The 18,399-nt window shown below is 41.3% G+C and overlaps 1 protein-coding gene across 1 annotated transcript; it reads left to right on the top strand.

Annotated features, from left to right (window-relative positions):
- Positions 1 to 777: 777 nt before the first annotated feature.
- On the top strand, positions 778 to 18,126 carry LOC129838024 (B-cell receptor CD22-like). Its single transcript, XM_055904685.1, has 11 exons — positions 778 to 1,888; positions 4,194 to 5,995; positions 6,773 to 6,848; positions 7,672 to 8,034; positions 8,227 to 8,517; positions 16,078 to 16,329; positions 16,460 to 16,729; positions 16,842 to 16,938; positions 17,043 to 17,129; positions 17,274 to 17,349; positions 17,463 to 18,126. Exons 3-11 carry the CDS (start codon positions 6,794 to 6,796, stop codon positions 17,526 to 17,528), a joined length of 1,557 nt encoding a protein of 518 aa, XP_055760660.1. The 5' UTR covers positions 778 to 1,888; positions 4,194 to 5,995; positions 6,773 to 6,793; the 3' UTR covers positions 17,529 to 18,126.
- The last annotated feature ends 273 nt before the right edge of the window (positions 18,127 to 18,399 follow it).

Here is an 18,399-nt window from a genome sequence, read left to right as displayed (position 1 = left end):
CAACAGACTAAATCATCCACCTTTCCATCAGTTGTTGACTGCAGAGGCAAGACACTTCCAAACTCATCTCTGGTAAGAAATAACATTGCTGCAGTTTTTATGGCTCAATTATGTTTTTATGACTTCTTACCCTCAAAACATTCATCCAATCGTTGGCAGACAGCATTTGTAAGTGGGTTACACAACTAGCACCACCAGTCATTCAGTTGGTTTATACCAGTATGTGTCCTTTTTCCTCACATGACACTGATTACAGTGTTTTTAAATTCCATAGCTCATGTGCTCTGTGAGCCACTACCCTTCTACCTGTCTACAGTCATCTCCTCCTGTCCCATTGGAAACAGAGTGTCCAGCGGCCACATGTCCCACCCTCTTGGGAAGCTGTCCTGGGGCCACCACAAGGAGGACAAGGCCAAGCTGGAGGACTTCCTGGCCAAGCAGGAAAAGGATTTGTTGGCGGTCCCCAAGCATGGCTGTGCCGGGAACAAGCTGCAGCATCTCGCTAGGAGCAGCTGCATCTGTTACGTCCACCTGCCCATCCCATGCCCTCAGACCAGCAAATTCTGTCTCAACAGGCGAGAGATGTGTAACCCAGCCTTTGTAGAAGACCAGAGTCACCCAGGAAAGAACCATTGACTTCTGTTTACCATGGACAGATATACAGTAAAGAAGTGAACACTGGAAGAATACCTCTGTTAGAATATTGGGACAAACTTTCAAATTTAACTAAATCATTTCTTTTTTTTTTTTTTTTTTTTTTTTTCTTTTTTTTTTTTTATCCCCTTTTCTCCCCAATTTTTGTGGTATCCAATCGCTAGTAATTACTATCTTGTCTCATCGCTACAACTCCCGTACGGGCTCGGGAGAGACGAAGGTCGAAAGCCATGCGTCCTCCGAGGCACAACCCAACCAAGCCGCACTGCTTCTTTAACACAGCGCGCCTCCAACCCGGAAGCCAGCCGCACCAATGTGTCGGAGGAAACACCGTGCACCTGGCCCCCTTGGTTAGCGCGCACTGCGCCCAGCCCGCCACAGGAGTCGCTGGAGCGCGATGAGACAAGGAATTCCCTACCGGCCAAACCCTCCCTAACCCGGACGACGCTAGCCCAATTGTGCGTCGCCCCACGGACCTCCCGGTCGCGGCCGGCTGCGACAGAGCCTGGGGGCGAACCCAGAGACTCTGGTGGCGCAGTTAGCACTGCGATGCAGTGCCCTAGACCGCTGCGCCACCCGGGAGGCCCAGAACTAGATCATTTCTAAGTCTGTTGGGACATTGAAAATCGAGACAGCAATGCCTTTAGGTCAAGACTTACTATACACTTGTTTTTACTCTATTTAATTATGTTCAAGTTAGTTAGGTTAATATGTAGACACTGGATATTTTTTCACCTCATTTGTTGGAGATGGAATTTCCCACCCCACTTTGCACATGTAAGTTAGGCTTTCCTCTTGACCATATGACTACACTACCCAGAATATGAATATATCAGATATGTTACATAGACAGACCATGAAAGGGAGCAAGGGGTGGTGTGAAAAGAGTAGGCCTACACATGGCCTTTGGTCTGATTCTCTACTGTTCTCTCTCTCTCACTCCCCAAGAACACATAGAATAATGAAGACACTTCCTGGGTAGGCTACTACATGCAACACAGCCACTGAAAGACAGAAATAGGAAACCCATAGGGGTTTTGATAGTGATAGCATCTAAGGGGCAGGCTACACTCAGGAATACAATAAAACTGTTACAGCATGTGTTCAGCATGTTCTTTGCTTGTAATCTGTTAACCCCTAAATGTTACGACAGGCTCCACTTCATTGATCTACCTGCATGAATGCACATGGGTGGAGTGAGATTTTTGGATTAGCAGACACTAGTGATGCACAGGTCAGTAACGATGCATGGGTAAAATCAGTGGGGAAGCCAAGCCAGTAAAAAAGACATATTACAACCTGTTGTGATAATTGCGTTGTTTGCACTATAACCCATTCGTTCATACGCCACCGTGATATACAATAACGGTGTGACAACAAAATGACAACAGTCACACAGTGCGAGAATAAATTCAACTACACATGTCTGTTTCATCACAAAACCATAGAGCATGGTCAAGGAAGTTAACGTTTTCAATAACTACTGACTTAGAACCACAGAGTTCCTGCAAGTGAGCACAAAGAAAAGGAGCACTGGCTCCGCTATTCCAGCACCATTGCAACAAATCAACAAGGCTATAGTTTAATACATTAAAAACAAACTTAAAGATACCAAAAATGATTTAGTCCAATGTTGCTAAATATCATGTGTCTATCCATGGTACTGTTTGTGTGTTTGCGTGTGCACTTATGTCAATTTTGTTATTGCATTTTTGGGGAAGCCTGGCTTCCTTTGGCATCCATGAATACACATGACTGGCAGGAGTTGACTCATAACCCGCAGTCCCCGCTGTTATATCTGTGTGGGCAGATTGAATAAAGAGAAAACAATACCTTAAAAAATTTATAATTATTTTGCAATTTATGTTTATAGGCTATATTGAGGTTTTTCTTTCATTATTTTAGTCTATCTGGCATTAGTTCTTAATCCTAAAATGTAGGCCCTAACTGTATGCGTGCCAAATAACCAACACACCAAATGCTTTTGGGATCGGGCAGAAAAATTTAAAGTCGATCTACAGAGGCAAAATTACAATGTCGAAGTTTAACTCAATAAGAGAAAAGCTGGGAAATGGAGAGTTGAAAATAAAGAGAAGGGAGTAATGTTTGGGAAAGATTTGGTGAAGTGGTAAAAGAGGATGAAAGCAGTATCGGTTATGTGATTTATGTGTGATGACTGTGAGGTGCTATATTAGTCCGACAGTCACAAGACGGGGACTTCAAATAGGCCTATGATAAGTAAAAGGAACTGTAGCCTACAGTTCAAATGGGTTTAACTGAAATGTGGACACTGACTGCTGGTCTATAACCTTTCACATAGCCTTAATTTTGACTCCTGCAGAATTAAGCATTTCTTGCAGTAAAATTATACACCAAATGTAAGCAAAATTTTGACTTTGGAACAAGAGTTGAGAAATATTATTTATTTCAGCATCTTGAGAGAATGCGAATGTGCAGTTAGATACCGACTGTAGAAGTGCTATCTTTATCAGAGTCATAAAAGCTGATAGTATTTCAGCCACATAAAATATGCATCCAAGCCGAACTGAAATCTAATTATAGACAAGTTGACTAACAAATAGCCTACCAAAATGTTGAAAATTATAAGCAGAAACATCTAAATCAGGCCCCAAAAATTCCTGCACCCCCTGTAAAAAAAATTGTTACGCCGTCTCTGTTCTATATTTATGGATTAGCGTCGGGTGTCGGTTTCAAATTTTCACTTTATCACATATAGTCGGGTGGTTGTGATGGGTGAACAAACAGCTGACCTGCGCACCACTGGCGGACACCCTTTGGTAACATGATATCCTCGCAGATCACACTCCCATTCAAAGTTCTTATTTTTGTAAACAACAAAGAAGAGTCGCCTTCCCTTGATATTAGAGCCATTAACGTATAATAAGAACTGGAGACTGCGTCCAAGATGTCTGTCCGTTGTTTTCAAGGTAATCTACTCACGAACGCATACGCTGATTCATGCGCCGTCTATATCCGGGTTGCATCCGGTTTACACGGACCAACATCACATGCACACTAGCAATCAGTGCAGACCATTGATTCCATTCCAGTCGTTACAATGAGCCCGTCCCCCTATAGCTCCTCTCACCAGCCTCCTCTGGTGCCCACAGAGAGCAGTGATGAAGTCATCACGTCATCCAAAAATATAGCAGACATTGGATCAATATAACATTTTAATATTTTCGGCTGTGAGCAATATTTTAAAAACATCTGCCTCAGCGACATTTATTTGAATAATTCAATGGATGTTTTGTGCACAAAGGTGATGACTTAGTGTCTTATTAGGAATGTTCAAATCTGACTTCTCTATGAGGCCATATATTGAAACTGTCTTTCTGGGCCGGGCATCAGTTAAACTGCAGTACCGAAGAAAAGCTAAAGGAACCATTGAAACCATGTTTCTTGACTGGAACCCTGGCCCCTTGGTAGTATAGGCTGCTTGTGTACTCATTCTCATATCAGCTAAAAATAGAACCACATTTTTTTAGTCTCTGCAATAACTGATCTCCTCTCTCCAGACCCCAGCTTTCTGGCAGTGAGTGAAGAGGTGAAGTTGAGGGAAGTGGTCTCTGCCTCGTGCTCGGTCTCTCACTCCTGCCCATCTGCCCATCCCCCTCTCCTCACCTTGAAACACTCCGGAACATGCAGTGCCCAATCACAGCAGCTGACCAACGGCTAGTGGGAAGTGACATCATCCCTGACCTTTAACCCCACCATCACTGATAACAACCAGCCTCTGGTCGGCACAGCAGCATTCAGGGGAGGGAAGACAGTGAACAGGTCTAAAACTCTCAATGTTAAATGTAAAGTGGAACAATCCTGTGAGTTAACAACAATGTTTGGAAGATTTATACTTTCATTTCTGTGAAAACAGAATGCTTCTGCGCAGATGACAAAAGTGAAACTAGAATTTAAACTTCTTTTAAAAGGAAACATGAACTTTTTCCACAGTCTGGATTTGGAAAACTTCCCTCTTGAAATCTAAATAGATTGAAAGCATGTGGTTGATCCACTGAATCTGTCCTAAGATGTTTATTACATAGTAATATCATTCTTACTAATGATGTTAATCATAGATGCCCCAGTGGATGTGAAGGTTGAGGAAGTGTCCAGTGTGAAGGAAGGAGACTCTGTAGAGCTGAGATGCTCCAGTGACAGTAACCCTGCAGCCCACAGCTACCGCTGGCACAACAGGAGAGGACCTCAGGCCACCATGGGACCTACCATCACACTGGAGAATGTGACCAGACTCACTGAAGCCCTCTAATGCATTCACCTCAGTCGATCTACAAACACATAGCCTATTAGTTATACAATTAGATGCTACAAATTAACTCAAGTTAATTTGGCACCTGCGTACCCGGTGTCGTGGCAGAATCAGATTTAGCTAAGTAACAGATAGATAAGATGTTATTTTCATCATATGCTTGTGAGATACTTGTCATTAGAATCTTCTGAGCTAGGGATTGGTAACTTGGGGCCAGAGAGGGGAGAGGTCAGGCTTGTCTTCATATGTCAATGTATCTGTTAAACCATGTGGTGCTAAGTAGAATATCAGAAGGGGAGGAGGACAGAGTGGAACGTTGGTTTCTTATGGGAATGTTGTTTGTAATTCCTAAACCATGTGAAGGGATGGAGTTATTAAATGGGGAACCAGTTAGTTATCTCATACAATGACTGTACGCCAGTCACTCCCTACTTTTCTCATAGGGGGAAGGAGTTTGGCCGTGTTTGGAACCATTGTATGTCCCCTCTGAGGTTGCCCTTATCTTATCTTTTTCCTCCAAACATAACAATGGTCATTACGGCCAAACAGTTCTATTTTTATTTCATCAGACCAAGGACATTTCTCCAAAAAGAACGATCTTTGTCCCCGTGTGCCATTGCAAACTGTAGTCTGGCTTTTTTATGGCGGTTTTGGAGCAGTGGCTTCTTCCTTGTTGAGTGGCCTTTCAGGTCAGGTCGATATAAGACTCGTTTTACTGTGGATCTAGATACTTTTGTACCTGTTTCCTCCAGCATCTTCACAAGGTCCTTTGCTGTTGTTCTGGGATTGATTTGCACTTTTCACACCAAAGTAAGTTAATCTCTAGGAGACAGAACGTGTCTCCTCCCTGAGCGGTATGACAGCTGCGTGGTCCCATAGTGTTTATACTAGCGTACTATTGTTTGTACAGATGAACATGGTACCTTCAGGCGTTTGGAAATTCCTCCCAAGGATGAACCAGACTTGTGGAGGTCTACAATTTCTTCTCTGAAGTCTTGGCTGATTTCTTTTGATTTTTCCATGATGTCAAGCAAAGAGGCACTGAGTTTGAAGGTAGGCCTTGAAATACATCCACAGGTACACCTCCAATTGCTCAAATTATGTCAATTAGCCTATCAGAAGCTTCTAAAGTCATGACATAATTTTCTGGAATTTTCCAAGCTGTTTAAAGGCACAGTCAAACTTCTGACCCACTGGAATTGTGATACAGGGAATTATAAGTGAAATAATCTGTCTGTAAACAATTGTTGAAAAAATTAGTTGTGTCATGCACAAAGTAGATGTCCTAACCGACTTACCAAAACTATAGTTTGTTAACAAGAAATTTGTGGAGTGGTTGATAAACGAGTTTTAATGACTCCAACAAAGGTTTATGTAAACTTCCGACTTCAACTGTATGACACAATATTGTATTAATCATGTGGTTTTAGTGGTACTGAGTGTGAGTAATAGCCCTGACTAAAGTTAACATGGGGAAAGGAACAGTAACAATATTATAAGATTTTATACTAATTTCAAGAGATTTCACCTTTAGCTTCTGAAAACCTTTCAGTCTGGCAATGTGAAAAATATTGTCAAAGACATTACATTTTAGGGGGTTAACCCTCAAGGGAAGAGCTAACGTCAGTCAGAGACAAAATACGGGAAGTCCAAAAATAAAGAAAAATTAAGAAACAGGTAGTGTGAGCAGGATGGTAATATTTGCTTTATATGTCAATGCACTTTGTCTCTGTAGGAGGGTGGATATCAGACTATAGCAAGAAATATAAAAGCAAGAAAGTAATTGGATTTTAGACATTGAATTTTTTTGACATTTCCTTTTTCCTGCAGGTCCAGCACTAAGAGGAAGGGATGGGGATCGAAAAATTACCATGGCATTTTCTTACTCACTGCTTTTGGCTTGGAGGTAAGACAGTCACTTAACAGCACTATCAACAGGGCAGGTCATACAGTCCATAGTTTTGTCACACCTGTTCAATCGTGTCATCAGGTGCCACAAAGAGGGACTTAGGAAAATTGCAATTGGCTCAGAACAGTTTAGCACGGCTGGCCCTTGGATGTACACAGAGCGCTAACATTAATAATATGCATGTCAATCTCGCCTGGCTCAAAGTGGAGGAGAGATTGACTTCATCACTACTTGTATTTTTGAGAGGTTGTTGAATGCACCGAGCTGTCTGTTTGAACTACTGGCACACAGCTTGCACACCCATGCATACCTCACAAGACATGTCACCAGAGGTCTCTTCACAGTCCCCAAGTCCAGAACAGACTATGGGAAGCGCACAGTACTATCTAGAGCTATGACTATATGGAACTCTATTCCACATCAAGTAACTCATGCAAGCAGTAAAATTATATTTAAAAAAAATTACAAATACACAGCGTAATCTGTGAACCAATACAAAACATAGACACAGACGCATGCACACAAACACACGATAACATACGCACTATACACATGGATTTTGTGTTGTAGATATGTGGTAGTAGAGTAGGGGCCTTAGCGCACCCACTTAAAAAAAAACATATATATATTTCACAACATATTATGTATAAACTGCCTTTATTTTGCTGGACCCCTGGAAGAGCAGCTGCTGCCTTGTCAAAACAAATATGTACTGTCTGTAGTAAATCATTTGAATTTGATAGAATTTGTTCAAACTTACCAGTGTGGTCAGTTGAATGTCTAACTGCTCTTACTAAATTTTTTCCTACTGTTATTTGAGTGATGGGAGTTGATGCCTCATCGTGGACTGCTGAGGTGCCCAAGTCCGTCTCCGGCCTACAGGGCTCATGCATCGTGATTCCCTGCTCATTCAACTACCCAGAACCAGAGAAGAAGTCCTCCAAAATAACTGCCATCTGGTTCAAAGACACACATGAGGTTATATACCACCCAGACAGCACCAACATCATCAAAGACTACAGGGGTCGTACAGAGCTGGTGGGAGATCTCCGGCAGAAGAACTGCTCTCTCAGAATCGACCCCCTCCATCACAGTGACAAAGGACCCTTTCATTTCAGGATTGAAATGGAAGACCATAACAAGTATTCATACAAAGAGGACACGGTCTCCATTGCAGTGAGCAGTAAGTTCCCAGGGGAAGAATTGACAAGGAGAAATTCAAATGTTGTATTATAGTATCCCATTATTTACTCTAATGATAGCTATAGCTTCTTGTTGATTTAAATTATATTACTGAAAGGACAGACCCAAGAACTGGTGGAGGCGCACCTCAAAAGAACTGCAATAACTGTTCTCTTCTCTTTGCTGATGTCAGGCTCTCCAGACCCCCTCTCTCTGTCAGTGAGGGAGGAGGTGAAGGTGGGGGAAGTGGTTTCTGCCTTCTGCTCTGTGTCTCACTCCTGCCCATCTGATTCCCCTCTCCTCACCTGGAGCCACTCCGGAAGACACAGTGTCCAATCACAGCAGCTGACCAATGCCCAGTGGCAAGTGACGTCATCCCTGACCTTTAGCCCCAGCAGCACTGATCACAACCAGTCTCTGGTCTGCACAGCAGAACACAGGGGAGGGAAGACAGTGAAAAGGTCCAAAACTCTCAATGTCAAATGTAAGTGGACCACACCTGTGTGTTAATAATACTGGAAGATTTACACATTCACTTGTGAAAACAGAGGCTGTGTTTTAAATACCTATACTAACACACTGTATACTACATACTTAATGAGTATATACTACATACTATAAACTATTAGTTAATTTTAGTATAATGTAAACAAACAGTATCCTTTCAGTTGAGCATACTAGCACTTTGATTATGTTGCTATCCAACCTCTGTTAAGTCATGTTTTAATGTTGGGGATGGGGGCGCTGTTTAGACTATTTATGCTAATTTGGCTAATTTTTTAAACGGCTTCCCACAAAATCCTTGATCGTACAATATGCATATTATTATTATTATTGGATAGAAAACAGTCTATAGTTTCTATAGGAGTTGAAATTTTGTCTCTAAGTGGAACAGAGCGCATTCTACAGCAATTTCCCTGACATGGAGTCAGATTTGAGAAATGTTGGCCACTCTTCTGAAGTCAGTTATAAGGGCACTGTCGTTGCTATGACTATACGGACACTTCTTACGTCTTCCCCTGGATGCCTTTACGTGATGACGATTCCAACGGGGTCGATTGCGCGTTCACAGGCCCTACAAATGAAAAAACCCTGAAGCTAGTCATTCTTTGGGAGCTGCGTCATGAGCCTAGAGGACACCGGCGCGCACCTGTTCCAAGCGTTAGTTTAGCCTGTTATATTTCTCCGGTCATCTTTTCACTCGTTATAGGAGTTAAAAACATCATAAGGTAGTTAATTTAAAGCGTTTTATAGCAATTTATATCCGTTTAGTGCGATTTTGGGACATTTATTTTTGCAACGATGTGAAAAGTTGGGCACGCTTTTCAGTTCATCCCGAACGCAGTTGACATTTCCACATGGCAAGAGGACAGCTTTCCACCAAAAGACGATTTCTCCCAAGAAAGGATCCTTTGCCCAAGATACTGATGGAAGAACAGCTCAAGGTAGGACATTTTTATTATGATAAATCGTGTTTCTGTCGAAACATTTTAGTGGCTTAGGACGCCAGGTTTTTTGACGTAGCTTCGCTTGGCGCAAACTGTATTGAAAAGTAAGGATAAATTAAAAAATGTAATAACGCAATTGTATTAAGAATTAAATTGCCTATCAATCCCTGTCCACCCTATATTTTTTAGTCACGTTTATGAGTATTTATGTATAAGAGTAGATCACTGTCTAAGTGGCGCAAGGACTTTTTCTTTACCAGCTTGTCTACATTTCACATTGTCTAACCATGATTTTGGTGGCTAAATATAAACATTTTCGATCAAACTGTATATGCATGTTGTAATGTGATGTTACAGGAGTGTCATCGGAAGAATTCTGAGAAGGTTAGTGAAAAAATTAATATCTTTTGGCGATGTTGACTTTTATCGCTCACTTTGGCTAGAATCAATGCTGGGCTGCTAATTGCTATGTGCTAAGCTAATATAACGATTTATTGTGTTTTCGCTGTAAGACACTTAGAAAATCTGAAATATTGTCTGTATTCACAGGATCTGTGTCTTTCGATTCGTGTATGCTGTGTATTTTTACGAAATGTTTGATGATTAGTAGTTAGGTAAACACGTTGCTCATTGTAATTATTCTAGTCCATTTGTGATGGTGGGTGCAATTGTAAACTATGCCATCTACCTGAAATATGCACTTTTTTCTAACAAAACCTATCCCATACCATAAATATGTTATCAGACTGTCATCTAATGAGTTTTTTTGTTGGTTAGGGGCTATAAATATCTTAGTTTAGCCGAATTGGTGATGGCTACTGGTGTTGGTGGACAAATAAAAGATGGTGGATTATGCTAATGTGTTTTTAGGTAATAGATGTACATCTTTACATATTGTGTCTTCCCTGTAAAACATTTTAAAAATCGGAAATGTTGACTGGATTCACAAGATCTGTGTCTTTCATTAGCTGTATTGGACTTTAATGTGTGAAAGTTAAATATTTTAAAAAAATATTTTTTTTGAATTTCGCGGCACTGGTTTTTCAGTGGGGGGGGGGGGGGTGTGCCGCTAGCGCCACGCTGATCCTAGACAGGTTTTAAGTATCCCTATATTTCTGTTATTTCTGGAGTGTGCCTGCGCGGGAAGTTCCAATTGTTGATGGACCTAGCCTTGAGTGGAATGGCTACCTTGTAGTGTGTTCATGCGGTATAGTAAACTTTGTTAAACTGGAACCTTGTCATTTCGAGTTAACATTGGTAGCAGAGGATGGCTAATAACTACAATGTGCCCCCTCGCATCGACGAGAAGAGGTCGTACGAAAGTTGGAAAAATGAACTTGGAATCTGGACACGGGTTACTAATCTGGACGTGAAAAAGCAAGCACTTGCGGTGGTATTATCGCTCGAGGGAAGAGCGAGAGATACAGCACTGGAAATATCCGTTGAGGATTTGAACAACGATGATGATGGTAAGGGAACTTTGATCACAGCACTGGATTCTGTATTTCTTAAAGAAGAGAAAGACCGTGCCTACGAGGCATATTCAAACTTTGACAGTGTTACGAGAGATATTTCGGTTGCAATGACGGACTACATCATTGATTTCGAACAGAGGTACAATGGGATGCTCAAGTACGACATGGTTCTCCCGGATGCAGTGTTAGCTTTCAAGTTGCTAGATACTACCCTTACTATTAAGCAAAGCTTCCCTCAAGAAGGCAGAGGCTGTACTAGACATAAAAAATTACAAGGCAGTGATGTTTAAACAACCAGTGACTCTTGAACTTACTACCTCAGGCCACTATTGTGTAAACATTTTAGACAAAGACATTACAGTCCATGTAAAAATTAGATTCTGATGAAAACAAAGCACTTTTCAGCACTACATGCAGCGAGAAAAGCGTTCACTGAAGCAGAGTGCTCAGAGAGAATTCGCAGGGCTCTGCGTGAACAGCTACGACCCACCGATGAGAAGTACAAAACTGGAAACAAAGTGTACTACAAACGAGTTGACTGTCAAGAGTGGAAAGGACCGGGAGTAGTCATTGGCCAAGATGGCGTGGTGATATTTGTGAGGCACGGAGGCACCACTGTCAGGGTGCATCACTAAAGTTTGCGGAAAGTAAATGATCAACAAGATAGAGGGGCAGTTGCTGAGAATCAGTCTCCTAATGAAAATGACAAAAACGACACAGTAAAAGACACAAACCTACCAGATGTCGCATCCATGATATGGACACTGAAACTGACACAGGAAATGGAGCAGAGACCTTCAACCATGCCACAGATAATACTGTTGAGCGTTCAAATGAGGAAAACATTCAACAACAGCCACATGTGTTAAGACAACATGGTTGTTCCAATCTGAAAACTGGACAAACTGTTAAATACGTGGACAGAGAAAGTGGTATTCCACATACAGCAACCGTCATTGGACGAGCAGGAAAAGCCAAAGGAAAACACCAGAACTGGTACAACTTGCAGTACTCTGAACCAGCTACACTTTCTGGTACAACAGGGTCAGTTGACCTGTCACTTGTAGATAATCTCAGAATTGAACCAATGGAAAATCGAGAAAAACAGAATGACATTCAAAATGATGATGTACTTGAAACAAAGGACGTGTCATTTGACTCAGCTAAGCTAGATGAGCTCAGTAATTGGAGGAGAAATTGAGTGTTTGAGGAAGTCAAAGACATTGGCCAGAAATGTGTCTAAACAAGGTGGGTGTGTACCCTTAAAGGATCCTTAACTGGAATAGTGCCTAAAGCACATCTAGTGGCTAGAGGTTTTGAGGAGCTGGCTGCTAAAGAACTCCCAAAAGACTCACCGACATGCGCCTCAGAGTCACTCAGATTGCTGATGTCAGTGATCTGCCAGAAAAAATGGAAACTTAATTCCATAGACATCAAATCTGCGTTTTTGCAGGGAACAGAGCTGTCAAGGGACATTCAGATCCGACCTCCGCCTGAAACTAAGAGCGAAGGAACACTGTGGAAACTAAAAAAGTGTGTGTATGGACTGGCAGATGCATCACTCTACTCGTACAACAAAGTCAAGGCAACAATGCTGAGTACAGGTGGAAAAATGTCACAAGTGGATCCTGCAGTCTTCTATTGACTTGATCAAGACTGCAATGTGACTGGAGTACTTGCCTGTCATGTTGATGACTCTATCTGGGGTGGCTCACAGACCTTTGCTACAACTGTGATTCCACACCTCAAAGCTGTTTTCCAGGTCGGCCGTGAGGAGCATGATCATTTTTGTTATGTTGGCATAGAGTTTATTACAGTTGATGGAACAATACTGATGCAACAGGAGAGCTATATCAAGAATCTTCAACCCATCCACATGGATTCTTCAAGAGCCATACAAAGGAATTCCCCTCTCTGTGGAATTGAAGCTGATCAATTGAGGTCAAAGATAGGTCAAATTCTATGGGTTGCTAGGCAGAGTAGACCTGATGTAATGTTTGATGGTTGCAACTTGGCATCCAACACAAAACACGCCACTGTACAAACCATTCATGAGGCAAACAAAGTTGTTCGTAAACTGAAATCACAACAAGTGACTTTAAAGTTTCAGCATGTTGGAAAAGATGACTTTTTGAAACGAGTTGTCTTCAGTGATGCTTCGCTAGGGAACCTTACAGATGGAGGCACACAAGGTGGACATCTAATCGTGTTAATGGGTGAAGGAGGAAGATTCTCACCTATCTGTTGGCAGTCAAAAAGGATCAGAAGGGTCGTCCGAAGCACACTTGTTGGAGAAACACTTGCTCTTGCGGATGGAGTTAACAATGCTATCTTTCTTGCAACTCTGTTCTCAGAGCTTACCACTGGTGAGACAAAACGGCACATTCTACCTGTAGTTTGTGTCACTGACAGCTACTCATTAGCTGATGCTGTGAAGTCAACCAAGTCTGTCACAGAGAAAAGACATCAGGGAACTTATTCAAGCACAGAGAATCCAGCGGACGACCACAAAGGAACAGCTTGCTGACTGTCTTGACTAAAAAGGAGTATCCAGTCTTGTGCTCCGACAGGGTCTCAGTAATGGAAAGTGGCAGCTTGAGTAATACAAATAAAAACTGTCGCACAACCCATTTGTAATGGGGAACTTGAATAATACTTGGACATTTAATTATGTTGTTGATGTTTTATTTGTCTTTAAAGAAAAGAGAGAGATTGTTAAGTTCATGTTTTAAGTATCCCTATGTTTCTGATATTACAGGCTATCACCCTGTCAAGAGTGTGCCTGCTTGGGAAGTTTAGTTGTTGATGAACCTAGCCTTGAGTGGAATGGCTACCTTGTAGTGTGTTCATACAGTATAGTAAACTTTGTTAAACTGGAAACTTGTTGTGTCATTTTGAGTTAACACCTCTTGCTAGCTTGTTAGCATTACAAATCACTAGCTAGGCATTTTGTGTTCGTAAATTCAATCTGGAGTGCCAGAGTGCGCTCTGGGCGTTGTTAAATTCAGAGCATTGTCAGATTGTCCATTCGTAAATTCTGAGCGTTTTCCATCTCGGTGTGTACAGAGCGCACGTTGGCCCAGGAGTAGGGTTGAGCCGAGCGTTCTGACCATAACAATGGCAGTCAAGCATACAAGCTAACTGGCTAGCTACTTCCAGACACAAATGAGAGAACATCTCACTATGACCATTTTAGTCGCCATAGCAGAGCTGGTTAGGCTGTTTTCATGTTATCCAGAGCGTTGTTGACTGTAACTGTTGCTGGCTAAAATGTAATTATGCTTTTTTGCCGACATTTACTGACACCGGCCATATGAAACAGGTGTTAAGCGTTCCTAAATTCATCAGTTATTCTGCACTCTGGCACACTCAGACAAGAGTGCTCTGAAATCGGAGAAGATAGCAAGAGTGAATTTCTGTCTGTTGAGAACGCACAACAACTATATCACTTAGCTAAGAATGATGCAAATAATCAAGTCTATAAACATTGGATAGTTAGTTAGATAGAATGTAGTTAATATACTGGCAAGTTCCATGTATTAGTAGCAAACTCACGAGGTAACGTAAACTCACGTAAACTCGTACATCGCCTTGGTCCGTACAATTGCCCTTATTTTAGCGCCCCAAAAACGTAATACTTCCAGATCAACTGTAATGTCAATACCATTGTAAAGCACAATTTCTCCCCTTTCCAACAAAATCAATTACATGACCTAAACACTGCCCGTTTCGGCATAATTCAAGCAGGCAATGAGCCCCGTCGGGTCGTTTTAAAAATGGCTGGTGGGGAAGCGAAACTAATGCGTGATAGTGAGAAGGACAGATGTCGTGTGGGAAAATAGATTTTTTCACTCGATCTGTCCAACTTACCACCCTATCGCCTCTAAAATGTAAATAAAACACTATAAAGAGTTATATAATGTGTCATTACATACCTATTTGAAGGTTTGTGTCAAATTTTAATCAGGTTTTTAGGGCGGTGCTAAAGTGATCTTAGAAGTAAACAGCGGCTTTGAGAATGATGATCTCATGCAATGATGACGAAAAAAATGACTAGGTATCCCCCCTTACCCCCGTCACTGTCCATTTCTTGTTTTTAAACGATGAGAGGAGTGCTACACTTGGTGGAGAGAGATTGTAAGACAGAAATAGTTGCTTTATGTGTGCTGTACGTTACGACATGACACGTCAAGATGTAACGGAGGGTCAGTTTTTTTCAACTTTTCTCCAATACTATAGAGCCATTACCATGTTGATCAACGCTTGAATAGAAACCTAGTTCACACCCCCGATTTTGAAGTCAACACAGTCGCTACAGTCCCATTAGTTTTCTTTGTAGCCTCGTTTGAATGTCGCGGTTACGCACATTTGTATGGAATGGGGTGAGTTTACGTTAGCTAGCTAACATACCGGTAGTACTTACTGCTGTAATGATATGCTATGTGGTTCGTAAGAATAGCGAAGCCCACACATTGTCAGCCAACATAACGTGTAGCGTAACTTATTTGAGTCATTACTTTATTACATTGCTCAACAATTTCTTAAGATTTGTCATAATTAGTTAAAGCAATGAATTTGTATCCGTTCTCGTTGGACTTTGGCTGCATATTTTCTGGATTTTCTAAAAACCTGAAAACGTTGTGAAGCCACGCCCATTTTCTGAAGAATTGCATTATGGCCCCTAAAAGTATGAAAATAGTGTCCACTGGGTGTACTTAATATTTTGGCGAATGTATTATGACATCCGGGAACTTTTGGAATACTAACTAAATCGAAACTATGACCAATAAGCATACTACATACTCAATTTACATATAGTACTCAATTTACTACATACTCAATTTACAATAGTATGGTTAGTGTGGTTAGTATGAGTATTTGAACAGAGATATATAGCAAAATCTACCAATGTGTACCTTAGCAGCGCTTCCATTCCTACTTGTTTTTCTACTAGACTTAAACTTCTTTTAAAAGGAAACATGAACTTTTTCCACAGTCTGGATTTGGAAAACTTCCCTCTTGAAATCTAAATAGATTGAAAGCATGTGGTTGATCCACTGAATCTGTCCTAAGATGTTTATTACATAGTAATATCATTCTTACTAATGATGTTAATCATAGATGCCCCAGTGGATGTGAAGGTTGAGGAAGTGTCCAGTGTGAAGGAAGGAGACTCTGTAGAGCTGAGATGCTCCAGTGACAGTAACCCTGCAGCCCACAGCTACAGATGGCAGAACAGCAGAGGACCTCTGCCCACCACGGGACCTACCATCACACTGGAGAATGTGACCAGACTCACTGAAGCCCTCTACTGCACTGCCATCAACTCAGAGGGACAAGGCCACTCCAGCTCACTGAAGCTCAATGTAGAGTGTAAGTAGATGCCACAATTCTGTCAATAAGGAGCATGTCCTTTCTGTGTATATAATATTGAGACAAATCTCTCCAGGATGTAGCACTACATGTTCAGTTAAAACCAAACTGTGTATCATTCTCATCCCAGACCCCCCTGAGATCAAAGTGGGCTCCGCCTGCACTTCAGACATCTCCATGGTAACCTGTCTGTGCATTGTGGATTCGGAGCCCCCCGCCACCGTGGAGTGGTCTCTTCCAGATGGACCCCTGCCCAACCGGCCCAGTACCAGAGTGGAGAGGCATGGGTCAGTTACCATGGTGACCCTACAGAGGGCACTAGGCTTCTCCGAGACCTTCCACTGCCATGCCAGAAACACACAGGGCAATGCCACCTTGTCCTTCACTGTGTCCACAAATGGTAAAGGAAACAGTGGGGCAAGTGTATCATAAATGAACTATTACATACAGCATTAACATAATAAAGGATATTATTGGTACATTAATGAAACAAATGTATTGTTTTTGGACAGATAAGAAGTTGATGCTGTACGTTTCAATTGGTATTGCTGCATTAGTGGTGGTAGTAATACTAATTCCCATGTCAGCTTGCCTATTGAACAAGAAGGGGTAAGTTACTATTTTATTTCTTTTTGGAAGGAGTTATATAGATTTGTGTTTGTTTTTAGCTGTTTTGTTCTGTTTGTATAAATTGGCATAAGTTTTCTCATAAGTGGGAGGAGTCATAGGGACTCGCCAGTAACCTGCAAGCAGGAAGTGGATACAGCCAAGTGTGCTTCTTCAGATCCCTCAACATCAAGGTATTTTTCTACAGGCTGTTCTGTCTGTGATTATAATGTATACATCCTTCTGAGTTGTTAAAGCCCATTAGCCTACATTTACTCTTGTTGTGTCTTATCAAATGACGGGAATGCATCTGAGAGTGGCCCTAACTCTATCCACAGGAAAGAGCAGAAAGACGCCAGCAATGAAATCCACACAAACTACTACACCAACGATCACCTATATGGCAACATGGTGGTATGTACTGTGGTTCTACTGCATACATTTACAGCTGCTGTAGAGCTGTAAATATCAAAGGATATAAAAAACAGTAGAGGTGTTGATGATACCTCTGATCTGGTTTCCTGTAGACTGAAAAGGATGGTGACCCATACGAGTGTGAGGGTGGAGATGATTCAGTCTATGGTAACGTGTGAACACAACAGGAAGCATGTGGAAGTCAGCTGACTCAGAGGCCATGGTACTAAGTCTGTCAAAGGTTCCAGTAAAATATTATAATTTTAACCCAATGTAGCAGAGATGGTGACTGCTTACATTTGTTAGCTTTATGTAGCTTTATGGTTCTAATGGCGAAAGAAAATGGTGCAGTCTTATTTGGGTTCTGCCTTTAGTTGTATGGCTTTTAGGAAGCGTTTGTTTTTATCTATGGCTTGGGTGATTTAGAATAAACCTGATATGAATGGCTATACAGTTATAATAGTTGAGAAGTGTATATGCAGTATATTATAGTTTTTTGTTGCACCTTTCAACTGTAATCCACTTATGTGTAACTGACACTCAGGTCAGCACAGTGCTTCTGTTGTCCCTTTGAATATACAGACAGATACAGTAAAGTGTCATTTGTCAAAACAGGCCATATTGAGATATACTGTATATACTTGAGATGGAGAATACAACGATTGTAAAGTAAAGTACCTTGAAAATCATCTCCAGATCAGATTGAATATGAACATGTGTAAATGTTCAACAACAACAGTGATTAAATAAAAAATATGTTTCTCATTGCATTTTAAATATGTTTAAAATGCTTGTAATGTTTGTTCCTGAATCTCCCAATCTGCTCCTGAGTTATTTTTTAATCTTTTTCTATCACAGTTTCAAATCAAATAAATGTATTTGTCACGTGCGCTGAATACAACAGGTATTCAATTACAGTGAATTGCTTACTTACAGACTCTAACCAATAGTGCAAAAAAAGTGTTAGGTGAACAATAGGTAAGTAAAGAAATAAAACAACAGTAAAAAGACAGGCTATGTACAGTAGCGAGGCTATAAAAGTAGCGAGGC

This window comes from Salvelinus fontinalis, chromosome 38, assembly GCF_029448725.1.
Source record: "Salvelinus fontinalis isolate EN_2023a chromosome 38, ASM2944872v1, whole genome shotgun sequence".
Taxonomy (NCBI): Eukaryota; Metazoa; Chordata; class Actinopteri; order Salmoniformes; family Salmonidae; genus Salvelinus; species Salvelinus fontinalis.
The sequence above is the reverse complement of the archived record's forward strand: the minus strand, read 5'-3'. Positions and strand labels throughout refer to the sequence as shown.